This window comes from Eulemur rufifrons, chromosome 2 (assembly GCF_041146395.1).
Source record: "Eulemur rufifrons isolate Redbay chromosome 2, OSU_ERuf_1, whole genome shotgun sequence".
Lineage (NCBI taxonomy): Eukaryota > Metazoa > Chordata > Mammalia > Primates > Lemuridae > Eulemur > Eulemur rufifrons.
The window spans coordinates 120,957,046-120,984,954 of NC_090984.1; the positions used below are offsets into that span (position 1 = coordinate 120,957,046).

At 51.6% G+C, this 27,909-nt stretch overlaps 1 protein-coding gene across 4 annotated transcripts in view; it reads right to left on the bottom strand.

Moving 5' to 3' along the window:
- The window catches only part of BCL11B (BCL11 transcription factor B), a 94,973-nt gene extending 67,906 nt beyond the window's left edge, over positions 1-27,067 (bottom strand). For 2 of the 4 annotated variants that reach the window (XM_069465289.1, XM_069465286.1), the window contains exons 1-2: positions 26,074-27,067; positions 12,398-12,763 (exon numbers count right to left, since the gene is read on the bottom strand). In XM_069465289.1, the coding sequence (XP_069321390.1) occupies positions 12,398-12,763; positions 26,074-26,131 (424 nt within the window). In that variant the 5' untranslated portion in view covers positions 26,132-27,067. Of the gene's footprint in view, positions 1-12,397; positions 12,767-26,073 lie in introns of all 4 variants that reach the window. The other 2 variants (XM_069465287.1, XM_069465285.1) reach the window with 1 other exon arrangement.
- Positions 27,068-27,909: the final 842 nt, after the last annotated feature.

Here is a 27,909-nt window from a genome sequence, read left to right on the forward strand (position 1 = left end):
CACACAAAGGTGTCTCCCCTCCAAAGAAAAGAGAGCACCCTGGGGACTTCAGGCTCTCCTCCAGGAAGATTGTGGACAAGAACCTTCCACCACTCTGCCCAAGCCTTAACCCAAACCAAGAGGGAGAAATCACATGTAATTCTTATCACTGTTGAGCCGTCAAAACAAAGAAAACAGAGATGAAAAGTCAGCCTCCTCCTCAATGTTCTAGCCAATATGTCAGCCAGCCACAGGTTACCCATCTTCCAAGCAAAACATAAACAATTACCCCATACACACACACCTTGTCTCCAAAAATCCTACAATGTACATGTCTCTAAATGAACTGCAGAGACCTAGGATGGGGCCCCTCAAACACACACACATAATTAGCGTTTCATCTTTCTGTAAAGGAATCCGGCAACATAAATATTAATCAAACCCGAGAATCTGCCTGTTCATTTTGGGCCATTATGAGTGCGGGACTGTGATCTGTGCCAGTATTTACAGATATTCAAAGACAGATTCCATCTTGTTAGAACTGCTATAAACGGACGGCTGAGAAATCAAGGAGCAAGTTCAGGCAGATACGAAAACCTTTCTGTCCAGGACTGGCAGGAGCTCTGAGTTCCCAAGTGTTGAATTCTTGGGATACAGAATACAGAAAAGTTACCTTTCAAAAAATAAATTGACAAATAACGTTCGGATTCTTCCACCAGAAAGCTAGCTGCTCAAAGTTCGGGTTAGCTAAATCTGAGATTTTAAGATTGACTCTTACTCAAAATGCCACAAAGGTACTGTTTACATAATATCTTAGCCTTGAGAGCACAGGAAGTGCAACATACTGTTTCTGACCCAAATCATAAATATAAATGTAGATACATATTTTTTTAAACTACCTTGACTCGTGTTACAGCAAATCTATTCTGTTTGGTTCAGACTTATTTCTGAATAATGGAAAATAGAGATGTGGTTCCAATTCTAGGCTGGAAAAGCTGTCACAGTGAAGGTAAACTTTTAATCTTCTATAGGCAAACAGCATACATTTTTATTCCCAGAGCAACAGCTTTGGGAAAATGTTTCAACATTTTCTTTAAGAGTTTTGTGGCAGATACACTGAGTGCCCAGCCACTGCTTTTCTGGGTCTTTAAGGGCTTGTTGGAGTGCTTAAACAATTGGAGGCCAATTTTTAACAAGTAAAAGTAGGGACTCCTAGCAAAGGGACCATTTACATACAAATTCTCTTTGGGAGGAGTTACCGTAAGAGAAGTCTGGGCTGGAGGCAGGACTGCCATTAATGCCCTGTAATTCCACGAGGCTTTGTGTCCCACTCTAGTGGAGGGTTTTATTCCCACACAATTGGGAAAACACCTTTGCCTTCGAGAGTTTTAAGACCCCAGCCCCGGGATTTCCCTCTGGAAGAGCTGGCTCCCTCTCCTCCCCCTAGGGGGAAAAGGGACGAAAGAAAACCACTTTGGGACAAGACCTCTGACCCTGGAGGACCACACAAACGTACAAGGGCACTCTGTGAGGCTCCTTCCGTCCGGGCCTCACCTGGACCCGGGACGCCGCCGGGCTCTGTCCCGCCAAGGTGGGCAGATGAGGACGCCCACTCAGAGCAATGGCGGCGGGCAGAGGCCGCACCCTGGGCGGCCCCAGGACCCGGGACAAATGCCATCCCGGCGAGGAGATCTGCCCCTCGCGCGCAACACTTTCGAGGCGGGGGGGCATTGGCAGTTTTGGGGGGTCCTGAAATTCCCCACGCCCGGGAAGGTCACCCGCCAGGGAGGGCGCCCAGGGCCTGGCAGGAGGCGACTGGTGGAGGAGGGGCGGCCCGGTGAGCACAAAGGGGCCCGGGCCGGCGGGCTCCCCGCCCTTGACCTTGGGTCTCCGCCTCCATCCATCTCCGCCCGCAGCCAGGGAAGGGGGCTGGCCCCGGGCCAGGGGCGTGCTCGCTGGGCTGCTGCTGGGCTAGGGACTACAGGGGGCCGCCAAGGGGCGGGAGGAAGGGGCCGGTAAAGAAAGACTCAAAGGCTGCAGAGTGCAGAGGAAACCTGCATCCCAACTCCTTCGGGAGCCAGGTCCGGAGGCGGCTCCGATTCAATGCACGCCCCCCGCCCTCCAAGGCAAAAGTTGCAAGGATGCACGGGGGAAATCTCCCCATGGCTAGCCCTCCGACCAGCCGACTACCCGCTCTTCCTCGGACCTCGGCCGAGAGGGGGAGGGGAATGTCGGGGAGGAAGAAAGGCGCGCCTTCCCGGCGAGGCCAGACGCGGGCAGGGTCAGCTGCGCCTCCGCCCGCCCCTCGCCGCCCCGCTCGGGCAGCTGGCCCATTAAGCCCCCGAATTATGCATAGGCCTGGAGCCCCCCTCTGCACTCCCGCCCCACGAAGGCACAATCTACGTGCGCGCCGGGCCCTGGTCCGGGAGAGCAGGAAGGAGGTGGGCGACGGGCGCAAAGCCGCGCGCCCCGGGCGCAGGCTGGAGAGGCCCTGGGCGAGTTGACGGGGCCAGCGGCCGGGCGGAGCCCAGGCGCCCCTGGAGGCCCCCGACGGAACCAGGGCCAGCCGGGAGAGGGACACGGCCCGCATGGGGAGGCCCCAGTCGCAATTTCGAAGTTGCCAGGGTGTCCGCGCAGTACTGGGTGCGGGATCCGGGCCCCCAGCCTCGGAGAAGGCCTTTGTGTGCTTGGGCTTGGCGAAGAAGGGGGGCTAATGGACCGCAACCTCTGAGCCCCCAGAGGGCGGGGTCCGAAGCCCTCTGCCCGCAGGGCTGGAGGAGCTCTGTCCAGGCCCCCCTCGCTGGCGGCGGGAGGTGGATGGATATGCTTTGCTAAGGGTGGGCGCCGTCGGGGGGAGGCGAGGGGGCCAGGTGCGGGGAGGGGTTGCTGGAAATCGGAGGAGGGGGCGAGTCTTGCACGTTGCAATCGTCGGGGCTCACGGGAAATTGCATTAGTGGGGAGGCAGGTGGTGCCTGGTTTCATGGGAGTGGGAGACGTTCGGTCTCAGAGTTGGGAGGATTTTGATGTCCACCCTCTGACAACGACCCAGGCCCAGAGGGCTCCGCAGCCGCTGAGTCCCCGCCCCGCCTCCCCACAGCGCCCGTTTGTGGCGGTCCAGACCACGGCGCTCCGGTCAAGGCTGCCCTGACGCCCAGGGTGGACCTTGTTTTGCTGCCTCAGGATCTGTCTGTTTCTGGAAATGACTTCTTTCTCTCATTCCCCTTCTCCCCAAAGCAAAGACCAGGTCATGAAAATTACATACTTCTTTTTCCCAGAGAATAAAGCCGCCTAGTTTGCAGGGAAAGTTTTACAAGCCAATGATGCAGAGAGAAGACCACACTGTTTAGGTTTCTTAATTGGCTGGCTTTGAACTCGCTGTGGGAGGGGAAAGGAACCCACTCTGGCCCCAGAAGAACTTAGTTTTGCGGGGTCTACCAAGCCCAGCCATTTCTGGCCGGGTGCTGGAGGTGAAAAGGAGTCATCCAAGGTTTGTCCTATTTTCCTCCTTAACAGAGAAGAACCCAGACAGTTGCTGTCTCTCTGAGCTCAGGACACGCACTCTTTGGCCCCTAGCCCCAAAGGAGAAGCCCAAAAACCCCTTGTTGGGAGGCTACACTTTCCAGAAAGCGTGCTCTGCCCTGAAAATGACATTGAAACAAAGCCACTTGCTCCGCTACTTTGAAGAATGCCTTTGGCACCTGAAGTCATCAGGAGGTGGATTTGGGTTCTCTGGACACTGCCCAATTGGACAGATGTCCTCATTTGCGCTCTGTCACTTGAGGCACCCCAGGCACTGGGACTGCCAGCCTGCGGGGCTCTGCGTTTGGATTCATCTTAGGTAGACACTGCCCCACGCACTTGTTTGCCTGCATCTTTGAGGCTGGGTCCACACCTGCACCTGAAGGCCATGGAAGCTGTCCTCCTGGCACTCAGCCCTGGCATGGGGGGTGGGGGGCGCACACGGACAGCCCTGATCATATGTCCATCACCTTGGCTTACAGAAGGAGCAGGCTGTCTTGAGCTTGAGTTTTGCCCTGCTCTTGGCCAATGCATCTGAATAGATAGCTGTCTTCTCCTCTCCACACCAGGAGCAGGGAGTCTGACTTTTCACCTCCAGCAAAAGGCCATGTGGTGGCTACTTTTCCACCCCCAGGAGCCCAGGGTCCCAGTTTCTACGCTGTCTGAGCAGCAGCAGGCTGAGGCTTTCGTAGACCTGTGGCTCATCAATGGGTCCCACCTCTCCCCTTGCCAGCCCTCCTCCCCCACACTCCTCCCGCCCTCAGCACGGACTCCTCCTCTCTGAGCCACCCAGGCCACCCCTCCAGATCAAAACCAGCAGACCAGCAAGAGGGCACCAAGGAAACCACTTAAAAACAAAATAAAATGAAGCCTGTGGTGCCTTCCTCCTCCAGTAAGGCCTCCTCTGCCCTGGTCCAGCTCGTGCCTGCAAGTCCTGATCATACCCTGCCCTTCAGAGGCTCCCACTCCGTGCGCCCATAGGTCACTGGTCACCCCATAGCAGTCTCTGGGCCTGAGGTTTATACAATTCGGGGGACTCTCATCACAAAAAAACAAGTACCAAACCCCACAGCGACATTAAAGACAGGGCCTGTGCACCACATTCTCCCAGAATCTTCACAGCTGGGAGCAGAAACACCCTGTTGATCTTTTAGTCTAATAGTTTTCATTTTCACCATCAATTTCTTCAGAAAAAACTTACTTCCTAAGCCCAAGATGTAAAAAATGAGCAAAGCCGGGGCTTCTGGGTGGGAAGGGAATTTAGGTGGGAAGCTGAAGTCTCCCCAGCCCCCCTGCCTGGCTCCTGCAGCTGTTGGAAACCACTGGTGGCTCCTTCTCACATTTCAGCTCGGGAAGCTCAGGCCCAGAGAGGCGGAGGGCCTGCTCAAGGTCACCCAGCATGTCAGCTGCAGGTGAGGATGACCCCCCAACCCTGAACCCAGTAGGCCCCCTGCCTGTTACTCTACTCCTGACTGCGTGGGGCTCAGCTCCTCACAAGACGCACAGTCACCACGCCATCCACAGGCATGTACAGGACTCGGGTCCCACTGTCCTGATCCTTTCACCTCACTCTAGACCCCACGTCCCATCACAGAGATTTGATGTCATCTCAGTGGACATTACTCATTGCCTGCCCAGGAGCAAGAAGGGGCCTGCACCAGCCATAATCACAGAACTGCTGGATCCCTCCAGGCCCAGCCTCCCAGGAAATGACCCAGTGAAGGCCCACGGGCTCCCTGGAGCCTGGTATCTAGGCACAAGCCAGCCACCGACTCATGGGGTGGCTGTGAAAGGTACTTGACTTCTCTATAACTCGGCCGCCTCATCTGTAAAACGAAAGTAACATCTGATTTACCGTCTTCGTAGGACGGAGACAGTGCATGGGAACGTAAGAGGAAATATGACCACAGTGAAGAACACGACTGCCGGAGCTGACACCCTGGGACCCTACTCACCGCTGTGTGACCTTGGGCAAATAACTTATCGTCTTTGGGCTTCAGCTTCCTGTTCTGTAGAGTGAGACTGATATTAGCACCTACTTCATAAGGTGGTAGGGAGAATTAAATCAGATAATATTTGCAAAGTCCTTAGAACAGTGACTGGAACACAGTAAGATCCAATAAGTATGTGTTAAATTAAAAATCAAATTATGAAGAAGTCAATCTCTTTGTTTCCTCAATGAAAAGACGACCTCGGGGCACAGGCGTGACAGCCAGTCTGCCTTACGTATACAGATGACCGACAGAGAGCCCAGTCCTAACAGATTCTAGAGCTGGTGGTTATGTGCTGGTCCAGCATGAAAATTAGCAGCAACAACAAAAAAATGCCTAATAAAAAACTTAAGTCAACTGCTACCTATTTACTGTCTATAAAAAGCCTAATAATAATAACGAGGCTGAATGCTGGCTGTGTCCTCCCCTTGGGAGCCCAGTCGCCTTTCTCTTCCTGTCTTCCCTTACTGTCCTCCCCTCTCCTGCATTGCTGCTAGAAGCATGCATCTGTTCCTACAAATCAGTAAGGTCTCAAACCTAAAAAGGAGAAAAAATTACCCTTTTAGTTGACCAGTATTTCTGTCTTTTTTTTTTTTAATTCAATAAAACTTCCAAGCAAAACTCAGTGCTGACATCACATGTTGTAGCCACTGACACGCTGCTCTGGTCTGTACAATTTACAGGGCAGCTTGGGTCTAACACCCGCCAGCAGGCCAGCAGGACAGGCCTTGCTCACCCGCATGCTTGTGAGCCAACCGGTGCTACGCAAGGCGAAATGGCCTGCCTCGAGCCACAGGCCTGGGCAGCCTGGTGTGGCCTGTCCTGATCCAAAATGCTTGGGATCTGGACTCTGCTCTGTCAGTAACTTGCTAAGTAAGCTCAGACAAGTCGCCAACCAGGTGAGAATGGCAGTGCTGGCAACGAGGTCCTTCCAGCTTAGACTAGAAGGCCAGAACCTGCCTTTGCATCTCACCAGTGGAGCTCTATTAATATCTGCTCACAACCCACAGGGGCCTACTACACGCACACACTGTCTAAATCAAGCAAGCCCAAAATACAGGGAGGATTAGCTCCACGTCACAGCAAACCAACACTTGGACAGGTGAACAACTGGCTGAGGGTCATACAACACGTCACCGGCAAAACCAACATTCCTCAAGATAAAACAAATGATTTGTATTAATGGGGAAAAATCTGTGTAACAGTGAATACCAAATAAATAATTTGTGTATATGGGGGAAAACACAAAATTCTAGCCCAGGCACATCCGAATTCACATTCTGTTGCTTTCTTTTCTGCCACCCACCTCTCCAAAACCTTCACCAGGAAGCAAAGTATATTCGGATGCCACTGACTGTGGGGCAAGGTCTCTGGGGACCTGAGGAGTCCTAACAGTATCCACAGGGTCATCCCTGGGACGGACTTCAAAGACCACCTTGGATGGGGTCAGAGGTAATGCCTGCCACCAAGGGCTCTACCAGCCAGGCTGACAGAGCCGGCATACCTCTCCCTAAGCTCCCAAACACGTCGCTATCCAAGGAAGTCAGGCAGACCCAGGTCTAACTCTGCTATGCTGTGTGACCTTGGGCAAGTCCCTTAACTTCTCTGAGCCCCAACTCAAAGTGGGGTTAGAAATATCCATTTCGAGTTTGAAGAATGAAGGGAGATAACCCAGGAAAAGCACCTAGCACAATGAGGGGTACCCGATAGAGACCCTCTTCCCCACAACCGGCCAGCCCAGCCCAAGCTCTGCCCTCTTCAGCCCTACCAAAACCCAGCCCCCCAGCCTGAGCCCAGGGCTGCGTCCCTCAGACAGAACACTGCACTATTCCTCGGTGCAAGCAGAGCTAATAATTAGCTGTCACGATTTAATAATAAAAAAAGATAATCCATGCCACAACACACATGGATTTAACTAATCTTAATTTGAAGGGAAAATAACAACTCTAAATAGATCAAATGCAAGTTTTTTAAGACAACCTGCAAGTGGGGTTTATCTCCAGTTTCCAGCACAAGCAAGTTATTTAGTTTCTCCCACTGGCCAAGCTAATATTTTTTTTCACATTTATTTTATTTATTTTTAAAAGTCTGAAGCGAACATTCTCAGAGTAGCATGTAAATCCTGGGGCTCAATCAGAAGCCCTTTTCTCCAACATTTTGCTTAGCAATGGGGCCCTGGGACCCCAGACCAACCCCGTCTGTGCCCCGCCTGCTACAGGAATCCCCCAGGTGCATCCCTGGCCCTTCCCGTGCTCCAGATGAAGACGTATAAAGTGGCAGGGATATTACAGCAGGGGCTGCCTGCCACCTCCAAGCCCAGGGGGACCTGCCACCTCCTGTCACCCACTGCCTGTCTCCTGCACTTCTGCACAAAACTGACATTCAGGATTGGGGGTGGGGGGAGACAAGCCTGTGAGTGACAGCGGACGGCTAATTCCTCCCGTTATAGCTTCATTTGGTTACAGAAGGGGTGGTAACACGCAAAACCGAATTCCCTGTGATCAGCGCCTCCCCTTCCGTGGCTATCAAATGGGAATTCTGCAGAGGAATGTGGAGGAAATCACCAAGAGGCACATCCCAGGTGAGTGTTCACGGTTTTGACAGAGAAAAGCAAGCACCCTGTATGCTGCCTAGTGGCTTTCTAGAAGCGTCCACTTCTCGGTCCTCTAACAAGGGCCCAACCTGTGCTAGGCTTCCACCCCTCATCTCATTTAACCCCCAGCATAACGCTGAAAAGTAGGTACACACGAGGAAACTGAGGCCCAGAAAAGTGAAGTGACTTGCTTGGTGGCCAGAATCAGGGTGCTGGGATTCAACTCGTGCTCCCTCCACCCCTAAACTCCCCAGCCAGCTCCCCAGGGTGAACCGCCAGCAGGGAGCTGTCCCCATGTGACAGCAACATAACAAAAGGCAGAATGACACCAACAAGAGTCTGTCTGGTTCTGACATTGCTTCTGATGGTGGAACCCATGGAGGCTCTTCCCCAGTGCTAACAGGGAGCCCAGTTCCAAGGAGGCCAGTGCTGGCTCTTTTAACACCTGAACACAGGACAGAGGTAGGGAAAGAAAAGGGCCAGGAAAAGCTCTTATTCGCAGCACACCCTGCCCCTACTGTGCACCAGGCACATGTCATAAATGTCACAGTTACCGTTAGGGACGAAAGCAGATGAGGAAACTGCCCGAGGCTGGCAGGGAGCAGGGTGGGGCTCAGCCGTGAGCAGTGTTCTTTCCCACAGAGCAGCCTGTGGCCCTCAAACCCCAAACACTCCCAAGCTCCCCCCTCCTCACCCCACCTCAAAACGCCCCTCCTGGATAACGGCCCAGCAGCGATAGGTGCCTTTGCAAACCCTGGACTCCTCTCAGGTCCCCCAGAGGGATGGGTCCCATGTTCCATCAGAGCCCCCCGCAGAGGCAAGGAGGCTGCCTTAGGCAGGGATCCTAAGAAGTGAAGAAATGTCCAGATGGATGTAGACCAGAGGCCGCCAGGCCAAAGACCCTACCTCGGACCAACATCACCCTATCCCCAGATAGGCCTTCAAACAAGCCGCCAAGGACCTCCTCTCTCTGCCCACAGCAGACACGCAGGGAGCAGGGACCCAGACCCAGACTGCACAGGTCAAAGGCAGGGCCCCCACCCGCTCACACCCTGGCCATGTGCCCACTCCGGACATCCTCTCCCTCCCCGGGGCCTGTCCACCTGGGAGCCAGAAGGCGATGCCCAGGCGGAGGTGGCGGTTGGCCGCAGGTGCGCAGGTGCCAAACGAATGAATGGATGAATGAATGCCCTCCAGGAGACAAAGCTTCAGCAACCACCTCCCTCCACCTTCCTATTTCTCTACCATTTAATAAAAAAAAAAAAAAAGTAATAGTAACTCCTTTGATACCCATCTCCAGTAGGACCGTCCCAAGGAAAGGGCGGATACGAGGTCTACACCCTGGTGCAATGACTGACAGAATTCCAATGCAGTCCTCACCCTGGGGACTCCCTTAAGGGTCAAAGGAATCCCTTTGGGTCCATCCTGGAGCCTCTACCTCTTGAAGCACCTGGTAGCAAGGAAGGGCTGGGACCTGTCTGGGCACGGGAAGACTGCTGGCTTCAGAAAAGGTGGGACCTTCACGGCCCCACACTTTGGACTCCAGCAAGCCTGGGCAGCCAAAGCCAGAGGCAGAGTCCCAAGAAAGAGGCGTGGGAGCCAGGGCGTGGAAGGGCTGGGGATCCCTCGGAGCCACCACTGAGAGAGAGACAGGAGCCCAAGAGGCCACTGGGGCCAGGGGCGTGGGCAGCAGCTGTATGGGTTTCCGGAAGCCTGGGCGGAGAAGCACCGTGATTCCTCGTTCCCCTCTTAAAATATAAAGACTCAATTATCTTTGAGCAGCTTGCTTTACACATGAATTGACACATTTATTTTACAATAAATAACTGAAAGTTATCTGTGTTTCCTTTACTGTTAATCTACACAGAGAAATAATAAACAGGGCTTGTCTACAAAAATGCAACTACTGCAGTCCTCAGAATTCAATTAAGCTAAAATAATTAATGCTCCCACCATATTAAATTACTTTATACATTTGAGCCACTGAAGTTTTACTCTTTAATCTTTCCTTTTTTATTAAATAAAAAAAGAGAAAAGTTGATACCCAAGTAGGCAGGGAAATAGGAAAAATGGGAGCCAAGAGGCAAGCGCATGATGTGTTGTTAAAATGGAATGGTCGTCTTCAGCTGACACAGCATGTAGACTGTTTTGTGCCTTTGATTAAAATAACATTTTAAATGCTTTGAACAAACATATCTCTTTAGACTTCTAAGGGATTATTTTACATATTTCTTCTAGAATGAAGCAATCCATTTGTCCTGTTGCTGAACAGAAAGGCCAAGAATATCTTCCGTCACACATAAAATAAAAATACTGTAGGCTGCTGCAGTATTACAACCCGAAAAAAAAAAAACGGGGAAGGGGGAGGCGGCAGGATGAGGACAAAGCTGCCTCTGAGATTAACTTTGCCTTTTATGAAATCGTATCTAGTCACTTTCTTAAACAAACCCACCACGATGATCTGTAGCCTCTCGTTGGGAAATACCTGCAATGTGAGATGAGGATTGGGATGTCTTTGGCAAAAGCAGCAAGTCTGTCCCTTGAAACACAGATGGGGGCCTGAGTCTCCCCAGCAGAGGCCACCCCCGTGTGCATTAATGCCAGGTGTTCATCCCACGGGTGAAGTTGCCCCTCGAGTGTCGGACGACACAGACTAGAGGGACCCAACCCAGCACCGCCCTCGCCTAAAGGTTGGCCCAGGGAAGGAGGTGCCCCTTCATCTGCGCAGCACCCTGAGAAGCCAGCGTTGACATGCCTGTGGCCTGGACATGGAAGATATTTTTCTCAGCGTCCTTTGTATCTTGGAGGGAGTATGAGGGACTTCATGCTAGGACACCCACCGGAAGGCAAGGTGGCTCCCTGGGGTCTCCCAGTGCCCAGCAGGTGCCTGCGGGAATCTGCACCACTGGTCTCCCATAAGAGAGAAGTCTCGAGAATCATTACCCTCATACAGGTGAGCAAAGCGAGGCCCAAAGTCACAGAGCTGCCATGTGGTGGGGACAGACTTGCAGCATCAGCCTGACTGCCTCCTGGTGGATTGGGGTCCCTGTCTCAGCCTCCTAGAAGCATCCAAAGCCTCACTGGGCCCTCACTGGCTTCCAGGACGGACACACGGGGCAGGGCTCGGTCCACACCTTTTCCAGCCACGCTTGCACGCTGCAGAGGCAGAGAGAGGAGTCCCCCTGGCAAAGCACTCCTGGAGCCCCTGCTCGTTAATCCCCACACCAGGCCTCCTGGCATTATCACTCCCTGTTGACAGATGGGGAAACTGAGGCTCGGACCCAAGAAGTGGCTAGCCCAAAGTCAACTAGCAAGATTCAAACCCTCCTCTGCATGAACTCTGATGCCCGTTCTGCTCCGGGACAGGCTGCTGCTCTTGAGGAACCCAGGCCGGCCAGGCCGTTCTTTCTCCCCCAGGCCTGCTGGACTCAAAAGTATAAACCAGAAGCAAACACCCCGGTTTGCACGGAAAGCAGAGGCTCCCTGGAGGAGGCTCCAGCATGCATGGCCGTGGCTGGGAGGGGCAGACTCAATGCAAACTCACTGTGGGGAGCAGCCCCCGTTGGAGGGTGCAGGCCTGTGCCTGGGGGAAGAGGGACCCACGCCTGCTCTCAAGGTGGGAAAACCAGTTGTCCCATGGCTGCTGAGTGAGCAACCAAAGGACAGTCCAACCTCCCAAGGCCTCCAGCAAGTTCCCACAGCCCTTCCTCAAACCTACCCATAAGGTCAGGCAAGTCAGAAGAGGCCTCTGAGATCGGAGTGCCTAACCCCTCTTTTTGCAGATGGGAAACTGAGTCCAGAGAAAGGAGAGGGGAGAAAATGAGCACTCCCATGCATAATGCCTACCAGCTACTGCCACACGCAAGGTCTCATTAATTCTCACAACCTTAACAAGGTAGGTTTTCATTAGTTCCATTTCACGGATGGGGAAACTGATGTGTCCAAGTTGTGAAGAACAGATTCCAGCCCAAGACTGTATGGCTTCAAAACCGGGGACAAAGCCAACATCAGTAGCAAAGAGAGGGCCAACCAGACTTCCAAATTTCCATTCTGTGCTCCTGGCCACCTCTGGATTAGGCCCCAAAACAGAGTCCCCTCGACAAAAGCAAAGCAGCCATCAGCCATGAGCCCCTGGCCTGTCTCCTCCTGAGGGTCACCTGGATGGTGGGCCCTCAGAAAGGGTGAGCCCACCTGGCGGCCCAGAGGCCGTCCTGGAAGCCCCCAGGCCTTCGCCTAGTACCAGCGCTCTCAGACCGAGGGCGTGGGACCCAGGAGGTGGCTTCAGCAGCAACCAGGCGAGCGCAATGTCCCATACCTGCAATGTTCTCCTGCTTGGGGCAGATGCCTTTTGTGGGCGAGAGCAGGTGGTCATCTTCGTCGGGGGTGACCTGGATCCCGATCTCCACCGGCTCGGACACTTTCCTGAGCTCGGAGCGTGAGGAGGGCGGCGGGCTGCCCTTGTCCAGGCCTTTGTCATAGCAGGCACTCAAGCTGCTGCCACACTGCTTCCTCTTGTGCTCTATAAAAACCAGGATGTCCCCCAGGGGGAAGTTCATCTGACACTGGCCACAGGTGAGCAGGTCAGGGTCGGGGCCACCCACCATCAGCCCCAGGCCGCTCGGCTCCTCTATCTCCAGGCCCTCGTCTTCCTCGAGGATGGCGGCCTCCACATGGTCAGCCTCTGCTGGAGACAGAAAGGAGAAAGGGAGGGGCAGAGAAGACAGAGATGGGCTTAGGCGATCACAAGCACACGCATTCGTTCCAACCCTTCCCCACCAAGAGGCAGTGCCCTCCACTGCTGGCTGCGGCGCTCACCAGGGCCTCCCCAGGGTTGGGACAGACGGGCCCACTGAGGCTCTGAGAGCAACATCACAGCACCCAGAGGTCGTCACATCCGTAGTGCTGAGACACTGGGCTCTAGTGTATTTCTGACAATTTCTCCCCAACACAGCGTAAGAACACACACATGGACACAGGCAGGCACGTGCGCGAGCAGGCACCACACACATACACACACACACACACACACACACACGCACCCTGGCTGCTAACAGAATCAGGTAGAGACATGTCTCAAACTTTGCAGTCTCTGAGAATCACCTGCAGAGCTTTGAAAAATCCCCATGCCCAGGTGGGAACCCCAACCAAGTACACTGGGAACCAAACATCAGTATTTCCTTAGACTCCCCAGGTGGTCAAATGGGCAGCCAGGGCCCCTCCCTTCTCGTACACCCTCATTCACACCCTCCCATGCATGCGAGTCCTACACACATTCCTCCACCTGAGACCTGGCCACACACCAAACTAGAAAACAGAAACCCAGACGGGCGTCAGAGGGCCAGGCCTTATGAGAGAAAGAAGAGCCCACGTGCTCGGAAAGCAACAAGTGAGTGTCAGGTTCCAAAAAAATATCAGAGGAAAAAGCAATGCTGCAGAAGGGATGTGGAAAGCCGCCCGCAGGGGGGAGCAGGCTCTCCCGCCAAGCACCCCGGTCCTGGTCAGACTTCATTTCTCCGCAGATTTCCCAACACTCATCAACTCCCCACTGTCCTTCTCTGTTTGTTGGTTTTATTTTCACTCCCAGAAAAAGAAAGAAAAAATATTCTTCAGACTCCAAAAGCATTCCTTGCCAGATAGCAAACCACACTTTCAATGGGCTGTATGTTTTTATATTTCTTTAGCAGCAGATAGATGTCCCTTTATTTTATTTTATTTTATTTTATTTTGGGGGGGGTAGGGGGCATAGAACCCGAATATTTTGAAGCTAATGATTGTCTCAAAAAGCAACAAACCCCTCAAGGGAAAACTGGAAGAATCGGCAGCCGAAAGTGTCATAAATAAAGGGAGGTGGACAGTGTGGAGGTTTCATACCCCCTCGGGGTCTGAGCAGATTCGGGCTGGAGTATTTCAAGAGCAGATGCCAGTCGTCGTACAGGAGGCACAAATGGTGGGGACTTCAGAGGAGCGAGGGGCAGCCAAAGGTCTGCAGCTCGAGGAGGCAGGTACATTTTAAGCTGTACAGTATTTAGGAAGGGGCAAGGAAAACCACAGCAGAGCGGCGCGAAGGAACGGAAGAGGGGAAAATACATTCCGTGGCAGTGAAGTTATTGACGGGCCGGAGCCAAAGAACAGATAATTTAAGGAAAAAATTCTGTGGCATCTTCCATCCTACATATAAATCACTGTTCTATATTTTCTGAACACAAGCTTCTTCGGGGCCGAGGAGAGTCCTTGTATGAAGCTGGATACAGAATATATGACACACGATGCGTCACGCACACGCGTGAGCTATACGTGGATGGGTAGAAGCGTAGGTATTGCTACGAAGGGAAATTGTAATTTTCAAATTACAATTTGAAATCCCGCCTGTGGTTACAGGAGAGTAGACACAGTCCTCAATGAATTACGCGTAGAAAAGCATCAGAAATGTGGCAATACAAAACCACCCCGCAGCTGAGGAACTCCTAAATCTGTTGTCTGTGTATCTCTAACAAAAAGAACCTACAAGGTAAAGAAACAGTCCTCACAAAGCCAGAAACCATTAATTATACTTTAAAAAGAAATCGGAGTTTACTTAAAAAGGAGTTTGAAGACAATGCCACATAATTAATTTACCAATTTATTTTATGAAAAGATGCTTTGCTATGGTTTCAAATGTAATCACAACCTTCCCGCTGAACAGTGGTTCTAGGAAAGACTGGATTCCTGTGAACGGTTTGTCAGAATGTAAAAGGTAATTATTTGGTGCCTCTTTTCCCTTTAATGATCTAACATTGAGCAATACTGTTTATATTGAAAAGCTCGCACCTTTAATTACCAATTACATATACATAATTTCGGAGCCAAAGGAGAGGGCTGTAAAAACAGCTCTTTAGAAATATAAGGATGTATTGTGCGCCATTTTTAGAGAAGGAGCTCTAATAAATGGGAGGAGGATGTCAAAATATTGTTTTGTTAAAAAAAAAAAAAAAGAGGCACAAAGGAAATGAGCTGAAAAGCAAAAAAGGACATAAAGAAATTGAGAATTCAAAAGAAACAGGGGTGAGGTGCCGTACCTGGTACCGTGTAAAGCATCACCCCCATGCGGGCCTGGCAAACGCCGAGTCAGCAGAGCATTCGATGAAAACAAACAACATCAACAAATCCACATGCCAGACCTGACCATCCTTTCTCAGGGAGAGGAGGTGTTTATTGTTTTTTTAAATTTAATCTCCGTGTACTTTTTTGCTGTTTTTTATTAACTTTTTCAGCCATGTGCGCCTTCCTGGGTAGCAGTCCAGCAAGCAGGAGTATTTCTCTCTGCTGGTAGGTTTTAAGCTACATAATTTCAAATTCATTTTCTAAGTCAAAAGAAACACAGACTAATCTAAAAATTAGCAAAGGTCACATATGCCTGTTCACAGCATCCCTCTCTCCCCACGCCCTCTCTTGCCAAGACTCTGTACCAGGACTTTTTTCCTTTTTCTCTCTCTCTCTCTTTTTTTTTTTTTTTTTTGGTAACATCTGGTATTCTTTCCTTTTTTTGGCAGTCTCTGCCTTTTCACTTTCCTCGTGCAGCAGGCCCTGCGAGCCCCAGTAATTGAGTCTGAAGGTGTCCAAAGCCGTGCACTGAGCCGCAGCTCTGATTTCTGCATCAGGCCCTGCCCAGCCAACCGGCCGGGGAGCCGGGCCCTCCCGGCGCCCTGCACACAGTCCCGGGATGATCCGGAGCTCCGGGGCTCCACTCCTAACTTGGATCTCCACCTCCCAGACCAGCCATCCAGCTAACTGCCTCTAAGGGTGTCTGCTAGGAAAAGACACCAAAAGAAAAAAAAAAAAAAAAAAAAAAAACTCCTTCCCCTCCCACTTTCAGCTTTCAAAGTAAAACTCCCTAAGATGACAGGGTGTTCCCCCAACTCCAAAGAATGGGGTTTCCTCTCCCCGCCCCCCAGGCTGTGGAGCTCTAACCCTTGGCCTGCTTGCTTCATTTCATACTTCCCAGGAAGGTGGCAAGGTCACCCCCAGTGTTCAGGCAGCAGAGTCACCCCAAACCCCGAACTTCTGGGCCAGAGCAACTGGACCAGGCAGCTCGCTGGGCCTGAAAGCTCGCGCTCTAGGCCTTTGGAGACACCCCAAAGACTGTGGTTTCATTTCCGCTGGCAGGCGGATACCAAGCTGGGTGTGTAGGGTGCCTGCGTGCGTGTGGGGGGGGTGTGTGTGTGTATGTGTGTATGTACCGTCTTAGAACTGAATTGATAATGGAATAAATAAAAGGAGATAGAGCTACTTGGCCAAGCCCTGAAAAAGGCAAAGTGAGAATGTGTCTGGCCCCCCGAGAGCCCCCTTTCTCTGCCCTGAGGATACCTGAGTCTCCCGGCCTCAGAGGACCAGGCCTCTGTTCTGACAGGCAGAGTCGTCCGACCTGCCACCAGAGATGAAAAAGCACCAGGAAAGAGAAAAGACAAATAAAAACAGCCTTTCAAATCCCCAGACCTTACAAATGAGCCCCACATGCAGCCTTGTCCAGAAAACTCAGGGCTTAAAAAAATAAGGCAAAGATGAGGTTTTCCTCTGAGATGATTTCTGTTTTCATGAAAAGCTCCCCAAGTGTCAGACAGTCCTGCAAAATATTGCTGCTCTCAATATATATTATGAGCCGAATAAAGTAGAGCAATTGCTAAAATGTTTGACTCATTAAGAGGAAAAATGAATGGATGCAGCAGGCAACTTGTTCCAAATGTCAGATATCAGAGGGCTGGGTGAATTCTGAAATGCTAAATCCTAAAGTACATGGGCAAATATATATTTACACACACGCACACAAACACATACATGCACACACGAGTTAGATTTTCTTTTACAACAAAACCACATTTTATTTACAAGGCTGGGCCTCCTCCCAGCTGGTAAATGCATTTAGAAGCAATGAAATCAGGCTTCACAAATAATAATGGGCATCGTTGTTAAGTAGAGGGGGAAGTACTTGATCCTAAGACAAACTTCCCCATGCCTGAGCTTGGCTGGGAAGGAATTTGGGGCAGAAGACAGAAATGGAAAGACATTGTTGACACTGGCTCAGCCACGCAGTCAACGAGCCCTCAGCAAGGCCTTACCTGGCCAGTGATCCCCCTACACGAAGGGCTCCAAGGACCCTGACTGCCCTGGTCCCTCTCTAGCACCTGCCCCTGCACCTGCCCACTGGGGACTTCTGCCTACTGTCCGCAGAGCACAGGGCCTGTGCACTGTTGCGTATGTCGCACGTGAGCTCGCGTTCCACTTTACCCTGCATGGATTCAAATCCAAATCTCTATCTGTGATGGCTAAGCCCCAGTCCAGGGGAAACATATGCAGAATTACCGTTTCAGTGATGGGGGGGGGTGGGTAGGGGAAGGGTGTTGGGGGAGGGGAGCCAGGCTCTTAAAATCGTGTGCCACTAACGTCACAGCCGCCATCGTGATGTGTACGCGTGTTTACAAGAAACGTTCAGCATCCAGCATTCAGGATGCCCGAGCTCTGCACTGACTGGAGACTTTACACCTGCTTCCTACGAAGACGGAGCCTTTGCCAGCAGCCCGTGCTTACCAATAATCTACGAAGGGATCTTTTCATTCTCCTCCCTGTGAACGTGCGGGAGGGGCTGAGGCTCTGGGCGACACCGTAACGCCACCAACACGCACACTCAACGGAGCACAACACTTTCTGAGCTGCCATCAATTTTTAATTTATTGTATCCAAGAGAAAATAACAACCGTGGGGAGGAGGGATGGAGAACGGTGGATGGGAGAGAGCAGGAATCAATTCTCGGTGGAGAAAATAATCTATGACTAGATGACGCTTAAAGGCACGACAAGGGGTTTTATGAAGTTCCCCCAGCACGGGGAATAATGAAGTGCCAGGCAGAGAAGGAAATGAGAGTGAGGATGTGGCAGGAGGAATGTCCACACAGGGTCAAGAAGGGTTATTAGGACACAAGGTGAGGGTGAGGGTGGGGACCCTGGGAGGGCACGCCAGGCAGGGTCCAAAGCTGGCATCATCAACTGTCTCTGCCCAGACACCCTGCCTTCTCAGGAGACAGTCTGAGGAGTCCAGCCTGTTACAGGTGCCACAGCCCTACACGTCCCTGAGACCCTCCACAGGCTACCTCCCTAGAGGAACAGGTGCACACCACAGCCACCAGCCCATGAGGCCCGTCTGCTCCACGCCAACCACAGCACATGCCTCGGTCGCCATTTCTGACATCTGGGAGGAAGATGAGAGAAGGCAGCTGGTACAAAACATGGTCACCAACGTGGGTTTCCGTTCCGAGAAAATGACCAGGTTCCTGGCTGACTTGGCCAGTGGGGAAAGTTTGGGGCCCGGCCTGCCTTCCAGGAAGGTGGGGATTCCTGATTCGTGAAGAGATTTGGATACAGGAAGAAGCTCACTCACATAGCCCCGGTCGGTAGACAGGTAGCCAAGTAGGATGTTGTAGGGAGGACCCCCATATGTACAAATTGTCCTACAAAACTCCAGCCTGGTTTTAGGATACTTAGGAAGATTAAAAACAGCTCCCTGAAAAATATCCTAACTTGCTCTATAGATTTAGTCCAACCTCCCCCCTTCCCCCACCACAGACACCTCTTCAAAACCCCCAAAACTGAGCTCAGGAGTCTGGGTCGTACCAATTCAAGAGCAGGAAAAAAAATGAATAAGCAAAACAGCATTCAGGTGTATTCACAGATCCCGGTCATTATTAAAAGGTTACAGATAAAAAGCTATATTCACAGCACCAAGGAACATAGTGACCCATGTTTTGATAAATAAAATAGTTGCTTTAAAGAAAAGAAAAAGATTTACCACTATAGAAATCCTTCTAAACACACATTCAGCAGGTTCTATAAAACTGCAAATGCCTTAAATCTTCAGAGCCACAACAGGCCTCGTGATGATGTGATATAAAAGCATGCTTTGTAGCCAAATGAAGAGATCTGTTTTATTTAACGTTATGCTTTTTCAAAGGTGTGGAAGAAAAGAAGGACTTCCACACAAGACACTGGGCCTCGAGGCTTTAGCTAGAGGAGCTCAGATTCTCTGAGGCCAACAGCAAAACAGCAAGGCAGGAACTGCTCTGAACATCTCTTTTCCAAGGTAGGCGTTTAAACATGACCCCATTTTTTTTTTTTAATTCTCAGTAGTGCATCCATTTCTGAGGCACATGTTAATCACAATAACATTGGCATTCAACTTTCTTGAGTCATTTTTGTGTGTAGGTTCAGTAGAAAACTCATTAGAACATTTTCACAAATGTGTTTGTATTTCAGCAATTCAGTGGAAGGGGGTTATAAAAAAGTTATGTAAAACAGAGGATTTTTTTGTTGTTGTTCTTTTTCACTTTGAAGTTACTTAATTTTGTGTGGTCTGGGATTTCATGACAGTAAAATAGCTTGGGCTGGCTAATTCAACACCCAAGCAAATTATCAGCTGTCGCAGAAAAAGAAAAAAATAAATAAATTTCTTGAATTTCAGCAACTACACAAAAGACTTGCATATGTCAAAATGCCGGACGAAAGTCCTCGTGAATGTGGCACCATTAATCAAACCTTGATCTAGTGTCACTTTTGCCAGTAAAAAACGAGACGGTTCTGCTCACCCCCCTCCCTTGCTCATGCAGAAGACGCAAGAAGTGTATCCCTCTGCTTTTATGTGTCTCCAAACAGCCTGCTCTCGGCGCTTTTTACACAGGTCCCGGGAAAACCTACCGCTCCAGGGACGCAGTCAAAGAACAGCTTTTCTTGGGAGAGGTGGAGAAACCGGGAGCAAAACATGAGCAGATCTCCCTGCTGTTTGGTTCCCAGACCGGATAGAAGATTTGTGGGATCAGGGAGCAGGGACAGGACAGAGCACACAGGACAGAGCACACAGGACAGAGCACACAGGACCCCAGACCAGATCGTGTGAGTAAATAAAGAGTGCCACAAAGTGACAAAGCCATGCTCAGAGCAGACGGATGACACGGACATTCATTCCTGGTATTCTTCTGTGCCCCATCCGCATTAAAAAAAAATATGCAAGTGTGTCTACAGCTAACACTGTCTTCAGAGAAGGATGTGCAGCCGGCATCTATAACTTGACTGTGTGGGGTGCGGGGCGCAGTCCCCAAAGAGCATTTATTTTTCTCTTGTCTTCCCCAGATGTGATGCTAGCATTAACTTGGAGGCCAAAGTCCTTGGAGAGTTTCAGCTAAAGGTGAGGCCTAACCAGGCAGCCAGAGGCTTCTTCCTTAAGCCGTAGGAGGTGAAGAAAGAGCCTCCAGCAGACAAGAACCAAACTCCCATCTTTTCCCTCCCCCATATGTGTATATATATATATTTATACATATATACATATTATTTTCTCATGCATTATTGTATCTGTGGTCTGTGTTTAGTTACAGCTTGTGAAACTCCCCCAAGTTCCCAGGCAAAGGATCGAAGATTTCTCAAATGAATTTTTTTCAACACTTTTCTGCATGCCAGAGGCCACTGCCCGCCTGGCCCAAGGCTGTGAAGTGACCGTGCCTCTCCTCTGAGTTTTCCAGTGAGCTCACTGCCACTATATGCTTGCAACTGGCTTGATTTGAACATTAAAATGAAGTAGAGAAATCATCAGATAAATTGCTGGCCCTCTGTACTGGAGAGTGAGGGCTCTTTCTCCAGCTGATGACAGCACTAGGCTTTTGTCTGACCTAATTTATTTCTCTTTCAGGTTAGAATAAAGCACTCTTTCCTGTCGCAGAATAACCTCTTCTGCTCACATATTGAACTCAAGCATAAGACGCAAGGTTACTGTGCTGTCTGCGTATTTCTCGAACTTGGAAAAGAAGACATTGTAAATCTAGAAATCCTGTGATCAAAAGCACACATATTCTCCAGCACTAAATTACATGTTTAGGGAAGAAATAGTCTCATTAAAAGCCATCCATGACGGGCACCGTTTGGGGTGAAAGGTATTATCAACGCTGGCTCTGGCAGGCACACACTCCCTCCAAACAAAGTTTTATGCGTTATTTGAATTGGCATTTTCTACCTTTGGGGAACAGTGCTATTTCCCTTAGTCCAGTGGGAACATTACCTAATAAACGGATGGAGAATTCAAGTTTTATAAAATCTGAGCTAAAAGGATTTTAATTCACCGAGCTGTGTTAGGTACATGACTCTCGGCTGTCCCTGGGTCTGTGACATGTGGGACAGAAATACACAGTATGCCTTAACCCAAACAATTGTAGGCTCTTCCCTGACACCCCTCTCTCCCCCCCGCAACCCGGTCACAAATGCCTTAACAACCCAACGTAATTTTCAGAACGTCAAGAGCACAGACGGATAGGGGAAACACACCCATTCAAAACTAACAATTTTAATTGCTAAAAAAAAAAAAGAAAAAGAAACTCAAAGAAAAGGAAAATGTCCCCATCTGCCAAGTGAGGGCTTGTAAATCAATGGCAATAGCTTGAAAATGGATTTCTCAAACTTATATTCTCATTTTGTCCTGCACAAATCTCTGCAGGAAAATCAATATTACAACTTCACACTTAAGACATTTTGCAGCAACGTAAACTGCCGCGGCCGCCGGTGGAGCCGTCCTGGCCGCGGCGGCGGAGGCGCCACGCATGACACGGGCACCGAGCGCCCCCTAGCGCCAGGCGGCGCCAGGCGCGGCTCGGCATCCCAGCCTTGCCATCCCCAAAAGCCAATTCGACTGAGTTTATTTTGGAAAGTATTTTATCACAACAAGCAACAGAGAATGCAAAGCAATCGAGATAGGAGATGCGGAGGGGATAAGTGAAGGCTGCTGCAAGCCGTGTTCTAAGCTGTAAGAGAGTGCCAAGAGTCCAATTCTGATAACACTCTAGAAACCGGTGCACTCCACAGGCAGAAACTGGTTATCTGTCATCCGACTGTTTGATGTGCTCCCATCTCACCTGAGACATAATTCTAATGATTGTCAAATGCACCCAAAGCTGGCCTTCCCCTGGGTCATGTGAGACCCATTTAGTCCTGCACAGCGGTCAGGGAAGCATCACACTCAACCGTCTAAGCCCAGCCTCCCTCAGTGTTTCTGAGGCCGGCTTCACAAAAGCAACTGCGTTTACCCCAGCACTTGAGAAATGACTACTTTTCTGTTACGAAATATTTTAAAGGCCAGACAAAATTTGCCAAGGCCAAGGCACAAACAGACAGCAACCTCCTTCCCTCAAAAAAAGAAATATGCATATGTACATAATATTCAGGTAGGGAAAAAAATATCCTTTAAAAATATTAGGGGTTGTTAAAATATGCTCACGGCTGTTTTCTCTCAGGTGTGAATTACAAATGAATAAAATCAGCCTGGCATAACACCTTTGATGAACACATTTTTACTCTCCCGTGGCATCAGAGCAGCTGACTTATATCACACTTCTAATGATATGGGGTTCCCTTCTGTGCAGAAGGGAGACGAACTTCACTCCCCCACCAACTACTAAAAAAAAAAAAGAGGGTTCATGTCTTGTGAAATTTATCGGAGGCCCAATTTTGAGAGATACGTGGACCATTGGAGATATACTATACCCTGGGGAGTTAAGATAATTGTGAGCGCAGCCACCTTCAAAACATACAGCTACAGCAAAACCTAATTTAAAAGGCAACGATGGAATTAAGTTAGCCTAACTTCTGCGTCAAATCCTGGGTCTCTAGTTGTTTTGCAAAATCGTGAATTCATACGGAAAATTACTAATCTTCCAAGGAAACCTGTTGGTGGGTTGTTGAAAATCACCTTAATTAGGGTTATGTAATTTACCATGGACATCTTATTTCCTCTGGTTTCTCTGGAAAGCCTCAGGCTCCTTCGTAGACCTGAGTCCCTTTCCCTCCACCCTGGCCCTGTCTGCACAGCCGGCTCTGGCCCTACCCTCTGCCTGGTCAGCCGCTCCCCCTTAACCTCCCTCTTCACTATTGTCACTGTGTTGTTTTGTGTTTGTTTTTATTAATAGCTGTGTCTGTCCTCCAGTTTTAAAAGCCATATCCATCTGGGTCAAACATTTTGAGGCAAACCAGAAGCCCAGGTTCCCACCGCCAGCTGTCTTCCACACTCTTTTTGTTAACCTCACTCCTCTTGTCACTGGCCCTGTCTGTAAATTTAACTATCTCATTATGGAGCCCTTCTCAGCTTCCCCCAACACAAAGATCATCGATGCTATTTGCGTGCACTTCTTGCTTCCCAGGCCATCAGTTATTCTCAGTTGCATCATCCCTAAAGAACCTGAGGCTGCCACCCCACAGGACAGCGGGCTGCCACCCAACTGATAAAGATGCACCATGTTTCAGGTGGCTTTTGTCACATTTAAAACCTAAAATGTGAACCCCAGGCAGGGGATATGACAGCACCCGCTCTGCTAGCTGGAGCTCTAGAGCACCCTAAACCCATGACTCCTGTGTCATTTGTGGAGAGGCACTTCCAGCGGCCACGCAGTCTAAACTGCATCGATTCCTGCCTTTCCCCTGCCTGCTCCCACGTCCCTCCCGGGTGACACGGGGCATAAGAAAAGCCAGCAGCTTTTGGATAATAAATAGCCTTGTCTGAAAACTGGTTGGACCACTCTCCCGGCTTAAACCCGCACACCAGGCCTGGGCCCCGTGTGTCCCTGGAAGGCAGGCGGCTTCCCCGTGCTGGCCAGTCTCCTTCCCTGCTTCTCCCAAGCTCTCCTCCTCTGCCCCTCTTCCCTTCCTGCCCCAGCTCCAGTGTCAGCTGGATCCCCCAGCACCGCTCCGAGCAAGGCTGAGAGAGACAGGGAACAAATAAAGGACTGAAGGACATTGCACCAGGCACCCCTCGCCCCCTGTGCCCCGCTGCCGCCGGTCCTCTGGCCAGGGCTCTCTCCTGACGTCCCAGGAATGCCAGGACAGGGAGAGCCAAAGCAAAGCAAACCTACCTGCTTCTTCCCCTTACAACTGCAAATGCTCCTGGCTCTTGTCGTTGCTGCCAGCTTGGCAATGCACCCCCAACAACTCCCCCTTCCCCGAACCCCCCCACCTCCCCTTCCTCAAAAACAACCCTTGCAATTAAACAGAGGCTACGTGGGGCAAATTGCCTCCTGGAGAAATTAGGCGCCTGCAAGTATAGACGTTTTAACAACCACCCCATCTAAAGGGGGTGGGGGTGTAGAATAAGCGATTGCTGTGGCTTGGTAAAGGATCGAAATGTCAACTGGCGAAAAAGCCCTTGATCAAACCAGGCTCAAATCTGGCTGCAAAACATTTTGTTTTAAATGCAACCAGCGAGTCTTCTTTGATGTTACAGTGGGGAAAAAAAATAAAAGAGAAGTCCTCTTCCCTCTCTTCAAAAAAGCATCCCTCTCCCAAGGCAAATCCCACTTTAATATCTATTCCCCTCCCCAAAAATAATAATAATAAACCCACAAATTCTTACTAATGTCTCTGCTGTAACAAAGGAGAGATGGCAACAGCAATTGCTCCGAGCAGATGGCTCCTATGCTGGGTTTTCAGGGGAGGGGAAAACCCCTTTATATATTTATTTATTTATTTAAATTTTTTAAAATATAACATAAATATTCGGCTCTCGGCCGCCCCGCAGCCAGTCCTCGGCGGAGGCTGGGCGCGCAGCCCGCTCCAGCTCCGCACCGGCAGCCCGGCCCCAGCCCGGCGAGGTTCGCGGAGGATCGCAGGAATACAACCTGCCCGCGGTCTCGATGGCACCCAGAAGATGTCTTATTTCTATTGCAATTAAAAAAAAAAAAAGTCAACGGCGACCCCCGACCCAGGCACTGCGAGAGAAAGAACGGCGGAGAAATGTTCGCGCGCAGCGAAGAAGCGGCCCCGCGGGCTGCTGCGGGCGGAGAGCGCTGTGAAGCGACCTTCCCCGCGCGAGTGTGCGGGGACCCGGGCGCACTCCCCTGCAACCCGGCACCTAGCCGGCTCGCGCGCGCTCTCGCCCTTGGCCAAACAAACCCGACAGGGGCGTTGGGAGCTGGGGCGTCGCTGCCCCGCCGCCTGACTCTGCCCGCCCCGCCACTCGCTGGAAATCCACACGATCGCGGCCGGTGGATTTCCACTGCGACCTGCGTTGTTTATTTAGATGGAGAAGATGAAAGATACAGAGATAGAAAGATGGATAAGAGACTGATAGGTCTCTTTTTCTTTTCTTTTCTTTTTTTCTTTTTTTTTTTTTTTTACTATTTTACAAGCGCATCACTCTCTTCCCACTCCTGACAACCTTTTTTTTTTCCCTGTGGCGGGGATTTTTCACCAACCCCAATCCCCCCCACCTTTTTTTGGAGTGGGGGGATGAAGATCATCCCCGGAGACAGACGGAGGTGGGGAAACGGGGGGCGGGGGGGCCTTGAGCCCGGCAAACAGCCGCGCAGCTGGATTCTTTTGCAAATAGCAAGAGGAGGGGAGAGAAAGACGGCAGCGGAATCTAGGATCGGCGTGGCCTGCGCCCTGCCGGGCTGGGCGCAGCGACCGAGGACCGGGGCCCGCGGCCGCCCTTCGCCCTGCGGCTCCCCCACTCCGGAGCGCACCCCGCTCTCCTCCGCCCGCGCCGTCAGTGCGGACCCACGCGCTCGCCAACTTTTCCCCACTTCCCGGCTCCCCCCTCCCCCTCCGCTCCCCCGGCCCCCTCCCCCTCCTCTCCAAACCCCGCCACCAGCGCCGCCGCCGCCACACACGCCGCTCGGAGGGGCTAGCGTCCAGCCAGGCTCGGCGCGCACACACACACCTCCTCCAGCCTGCGCGCCCCCTCCCCGGCCCGGAGGTGGCTCCGCAGGCCCCCGAGCCCGAGGCGCGTCCGGCTGCTCAGCGCCGCGAATCCCCGGGCTGCAGAGAAACTTTCCTATGGCCCCCCGCCCCCCACCGTGCTCCAGGCCGATGCCGCCGCTCTGCCAGCCCGCGGGCGGCCCCGGCGCCCGGCCCGGCTGGCTGCTCCCCGCTCGGTGTCCCCGGCCCCGGGCGCCCGGAGCCCCGTGCTCCGGCCCCTCGCGCACACGCCGCAGACACTTACGGGTGATGAGCTCCCTCTGGGACAAGTGCTGCGGGTTGCCCTGTTTGCGGCGGGACATTGCCCCGGCATCTATTCTGGCATCGCCCGGAGAGCTGCACTGATGGGGAGAGCCGGGGGAGGGTCCGAGCCGCCGCCGCGCCGCTGCCGCCGCCGCCGCGCCTCCTCCTCTGCCCGGGTTGGTGTTTTTTTCCCCTTCCTCTCTTGCCCTCTCTTCCTCCTCCTCTTCTTCTTTATTTTGCTCTTTCTTCTATGCTGCTTTTTGTTTTGTTTGAGAGAAGGAAAAAAACAAGAAAAACCTCTCGATCTAAAATATGAGAAAGAGGGAAAAAAAACTGCTGTTGCTTGCCGCGGACTGGCTGATTTCCTTAAAAATATATTCTTTTGAAGGAAAAAAAAAAAATCTCTTACACTTCTTCAAACTGCTTGGCCTCTTGGACTTCCAAATATCTTCTTGAACTTAAACCGGATTTTGCACCGGCTCCTGACACTTTCTTTCGGGGTCTGGTAGGTGGAAAGCGCACTTCTACCAGGAGGGGGAAAAGAGGGAAAAAAATGCAAACAAATAAAAAAAAATGAAAAGAAGAAAAAGCAAAGAAAAAAAAAGCTACGAAAACTTGGGGACTTGTCTCGTACCCCCTCACCCCGCCCCCTCAAAAAACCCGAAGCAATTGTAAAACTGCCCTGGTTCGGCTGTGTCTGGGTTTTCTGCGGGCTGCCTGTTTTTTTCTCGGAGACTGACCCTTCCGAGGCTCTGGGGGACTCCAGGAACGGCTCCTTCCCAGTTCACCTGGCAGGCTGGCGCCGGCCGCAGGGCTGCCGAGTCCCCGCGAGCGCTCCCCAGCGCTCCCCCGGCGCCTCGGGCCCAGGGGGAGCGGGCCGCGGGCGGCTCGCCCAGTGCGCCTGGGTCGGTGCGGGCGCGGACTGGGAGCTATAGATTGCAACGTGAAGATGGCGGAGTCCGGGTTCTCTGGGAGCTCTCGGTCTCTCTATGGCTGGGGCTGCCTCTGTACAATGGGATAAAATTCAAGTTCAAGTGCGGACGTGACGTTTAATCTGCACTAGAGACAAAAAGACCCAGAGAGTCGGAGCACTGGGGGCGACTAGCGGTGGCTTTTTAACATTGTACCCTGTAAGAGAACAAGAAAGCACACACAGAGACACGCGCGCGCGCGCACACTCACACACACACACACACACTCGCCCGTGCGCACACCCGCAGCCCGGGCCGGCCACACGTGCAAACCGCGTTTTTGTGCGCTCCTCATCCCCCCCGAGCACCCGCTGCGCAAAAGCGGGCCGGGGGGTTGGGGAGGGCGGACAGGATATTTTTAAATAAAAGAAAATCCTCCCCAGCCCTCCTCCCCTCCTGGGAGCAGGACCCCCTGAGAAGGGGGGGCAGGGTGCCCTGTGAGTGAAGTAAATTGAATCAATGCAAGTCCCCACCCACCCAAAAGTGCTTTCGGACCTGGGGGGAGGGTTGGACTGTGGAAAAGGGATCGACTGGGGAATAGGGGGTATGATCAATTGCTTCATCTCCCTCAAAAAGTAGCGTGGTAGTTTTTACTTTGTTTTATTGGGGGTCGGAGCTGAACTTCCATAAAGTGTCTCCATAGAAATACTGGTATCAGACTCTGAGAGGGCGACGGCAAAATAAAACATACTAAGAGAAGAGAATCCAAAACCACGTGGGGGGGATCTGAGACCTTGTTTCAGTCCCATTCTGGAAGGGATTTTCACCCTAATCTCTGCTCGCCCTCACCTCTCACCCCATTAACCTCTGGGGGGGTCTAACACGGCCCTGCCCCCTAAGGCCAGGATCCGCAGGAAGCGAGAGTG